Source organism: Monomorium pharaonis, chromosome 10 (genome assembly GCF_013373865.1).
Source record: "Monomorium pharaonis isolate MP-MQ-018 chromosome 10, ASM1337386v2, whole genome shotgun sequence".
In the NCBI taxonomy this organism is placed as follows: Eukaryota; Metazoa; Arthropoda; class Insecta; order Hymenoptera; family Formicidae; genus Monomorium; species Monomorium pharaonis.
The window spans coordinates 10,210,563-10,214,850 of record NC_050476.1 but is presented as its reverse complement, the minus strand read 5'-3'; the positions used below and the strand labels follow the sequence as shown (position 1 = coordinate 10,214,850).

General features: G+C 47.0%; 1 protein-coding gene across 1 annotated transcript; it reads left to right on the top strand.

Moving 5' to 3' along the window:
- Window positions 1–1,519: 1,519 nt before the first annotated feature.
- LOC105828279 lies at window positions 1,520–2,422 on the top strand. The gene is made up of 2 exons (XM_012666529.1): window positions 1,520–1,936; window positions 2,075–2,422. The coding sequence occupies exons 1-2, from the start codon at window positions 1,520–1,522 to the stop codon at window positions 2,420–2,422; spliced, it is 765 nt and encodes a 254-aa protein (XP_012521983.1).
- The last annotated feature ends 1,866 nt before the right edge of the window (window positions 2,423–4,288 follow it).

The following is a 4,288-nucleotide window of genomic DNA, read 5'->3' as shown; positions in this document are numbered from 1 at the left end:
TAATGTGGTCGAACCAGATTTTACAGGGAATTGCCATATTATGGATTCTAAAGAATTTTGGGATCATAATGATAGTATAGGAGACGGAACAGTAGAGCTGGGATTTTCTCCAGACACCCTACACTAGAGGTAGAGTTCGAGTGAGTCCCAGATGCGCACAGTAATAAACGGACACAGCAGTCTGAATAAAACGGACACAATAAAAAACGGACACAGTGCCAAACGGACACAGTGTAAAATAGGCACAAAAAAACGGACACAATGCGAAACAGACACAGTGAAAAACAAACACAGTGCGAAATGGACACAATGAGAAACGGACACAGTATTAATCAGACACAATTAAATTCGTAAAAATTTTTTAGAAATTATAAAAAAAAGAGGTGTTTAAAATAAATAATTGCGGTAATGTAATCTACGTAACTCTCTATTGAATTAATTGAATAAATGTTAATATGTGTGATTAAATTTTAGGTAAACATATTCATTCTACGCATGGATAATATAAGCATATTCTGTGACAGTTTTTCTAATCTCAATAATCTGGCAACTAATGTTTTATTATGTTTTTTTTATTTTTGTCTACGACAATTTGATGTACAAAATTTTTGTTTTTAAAAATCAATTAAATTAGATAAAAATAATTATAACTAATTATAACTAAATAAACTTAAAAAGATTCTTAAATATAAGATTAAGCTTTAAATATTAGCCTTTCAAGATTGACTATTGTTCCGCGATCACTTTTTGTCAATCATAGACGACAACCCGTCGCTGTCCAACGTCGAGAAGTTTCACTTCAAATGCAGCGTGGAAGGAGCCGCTGAAAGATTTATACGCTCATTGCCCGTAACAGGAGATAACTATTTGCGTGCGTGGACCTTGCTATCGAAGCACTATGAAAACCAAAGAGAATTGGCTCGCTCGAATTTCGCGTCGTTCACCGCGGTCGCGAAGAGATACCGCCGATGAGCTTACCCGCATCTACAATACCGCCACTAGTGCGGTGAATGCTCAGGAGAGCATCGGTCGAGTCCCATCAACTCTCATGAATTTAACCTTTTCAACTACCTCCTGTTGAGTTGGTAGAGTTGTTGGATTCCAAAACTAGGCTCGAATGGGAAATGCGCTCAAATGAGTCCACCGATCCGCCTAAATTCGAGGGCCTAATAAACTTCATTTCCAAACGAATTCTCTCGCTCAATGCTGCGCGACCGAAATCCGCAAAGACTCCCGCAAATTCCACGGAAGCAGCGAAGTCACACTTCGCGAAACGAACCTCCGATGGATGGCAGTGCATCCTCTGTGAGGGTCGCCACAACGTGATGATGTGCGAGCAATTTAAATCCAAGTCGGCTAACGATCGCAAGGCTGTCGCTGAGACACACCGGCTATGTTTTAATTGGCTTGGTTCGCACTCCGCCGCTAAGTGCCAGTCATTCAAAACATGTGCAAGGCTCGGCACCACTTAATGCTTCATGAAGCGTACGTGCCGCCACAGACGACAGAAGTAAGCACAATGTCCGCAATGCGTGGGGACGACGACCGCAAGGCAGTTCTCCTCACAACCGCGCGAGTTGACGTCATCAATCACCACGGCAACCCGCACACCGTGCGCGCTCTGATAGACCAGAGGTCCGAAGTCTCTCTAATTTCCGAATCCTTGGTGCAACGATTGCACTTGCCAAGATCGCGCTTGTCCATGTGTATTTTTGGGATCGGCGGTTCGCGGTCCGGAGTTTGTCGCGGAAGGGTCTCACTCACTCTGACGTCGAAGGTTAATGACGCAAAAATTACCGCCGTCGCCTTTATTGTGCCGCGCCTCTCTCTATCAGGGCACAATGACGGAACGCAGTGGCCGCATCTTCGCAGACTCCAGTTAGCGGATCCGGACTTCCTAGCCAACGACGCAACCGAGCTGCTTCTCGGGGCCGAGGTATGCTCAGTCATACTCCGGGAGGGTCTTCGAAGGGGAGACGCGCTGTCTCCCGTCGCGCAGAGCACCTTCCTCGGATGGATCCTCTCCGGAGGCTGCGAAGGGGGTCGGTCAGTATCTACTCGCGAATCCTTTTAGTGCACGGTCGATCGCAACCTGTTCGAGCTCGTTCAGCGGTTTTGGGCTCGGGAAAAGGAATCGGCTCCTTGTGTGCTCCTCACCCTCGACGAGCAACTGTGCGAGAGCATGTTCGTGCGGTCTCACAGGCGCACCTCCCTCAGTCGATACATGGTGCAATTACCGTTTGCTTCCCCTCCTACTTCTCTTGGTGAAACCCGCAGGTCAGCAGAACGACTGCTGGCCTCCATGGAACATCGATGCGACGTTAACACCCTGTTCGGAGACCTGTATCGTGCTTTCCTGAAAGAATACGAGGAGCTACAGCACATGAAGCTGGTAGCCAATCATTTGGACGCAGCCACGTGAAGCTCATGCTACTTACTACACTATGGCGTGCTGCGAAAGACGCACGTCTCTACTAAATTCCGAGTCGTTTTCAACGCGTCAAATCCGGTGAATCTCTCAATTCGCACTTGCTTGTCGGGGCCAACCTGCTTTTGCCCCTTGCCGACGTGATGCGTTGGTGATGGCATCGCTACGCAATGGCGACAGACATCGAGAAGATGTATCGCCAAATTCTTGTAGCTCCAGAGACTTCCAGCGCATCTTGTGGAGACACTTACCAAGTGATCCGATTCGCGAATACCGTCTTAATACCGTGACGTACGGTCCAGGCCTGCCAGATTTCCAGATTTGGTACCAGCATACTAGAAAAGGTTGAGAGTCGACACAGTCATGTTTTAGGTGTTCTTCAGCGCCCTCATGACATCAACGACGTGGACATGTACTACGTAACCAATGTTCACGTTAGGACCAAGGAGTAATGCATATCTGTACAATGTTGGTTCCGTTCTGTGCTATTGTGCACAAAATGTCTCCAATAACACAAAGTTATCATGCAAAATAATTTTGAAGATCTATGATTGGATTGGTCCTTGCACGCTATTATTATCAACTCGGTCAATTCAATTATTGATGTGCTCGCTTATATATAATAATTATATTATAAGACCGATATATTTTACTTAGAAATTTCTACTGTTAAGTTATCATATAAATTCCTTAATTTTTAATACATCAAGTGTGTGGGTTGCAAGGATCGATCTGATCATGGATCTTCGACATTATTTTGCATGATAACTTTGTGTTATCGCACGGACATTTCGTGCATAATAGCACAGAACGGAACCAACATTATACAGATACGCGTTACTCTCTAACCCTAACGTTTAGTTACGTAGTACATGTCCACGTTGTTAATATCATGAGGACGCTGAAGGACACCTAAAATCTGACTGTGTCAACTCTCAACCTCTTGTGGTATAAGTTACCCCCTCCAAAACCAAAATGTGGTACCAGATCTGGAAATCTGGCAGGCCTGGTACGGTCTCGCGTGCGCGCCGTTTCTCGCAATCCACTCGTTCTACCAGCTCGCCGACGATGAGAAATCGCGATTTCCATGCGGCGCCGCCATGCTACACTGCGATTGCTACGTCGACGATATAGTAACCGGAGCCCACTCCAAGCAAGACGCAGCAGCAGTGCAGAACGAGTTACGCCAGCTGTGCACGGCGGACGGGTTTCTCTTACAAAAGTTGAGTAGTAACTGGCAGGACATCTTGACCAAAATTCCGTCCGATCACTGCCTCTTGGCCGACTCAGTCACCTGGGAGCATGAGGGTCACGCGACTTTGGGGTTGCATTGGTATCCTGCCGAGGACGCGTTCTCGTTCTCGATCAAGCACCGCCCCATCTCCAAGTACACCAAAAGAAGTGTGCTCGCTGAGACTGCCCGGTTGTTCGACCATCTTGGTTGGCTGGCTCCCGTTGTGATTTGGGCCAAGATTCTGATCCAGTCTACTTGGTTGCAGAACCTTGACTGGTACGCTTCTCTCCGATTAGTCGACGTTCAGCAATGGCAGCAATTTTTCCAGGAGCTACCGCAGCTCGCTCACCTCCAAATCGGCCGCTGGGTGGGCGGCGGTGACAAGGACTCACGATTGGGTGACCTTCTTTAGGACACCGCTTGATTGGACACGCACGATTAGACACGGCACGATTGGACACAGCACGATTGGACATCGCACGATTGGACACCACCCGATTGGACACCGTACAATTGGACACCGCACGATTGGACACCGAATTATTGGATACCGCAATCTTCTAGTGAAAAACATTTACCCAGATAGCCAAGCGAGATTAAGCATATCGGACATATTAATGCACTGC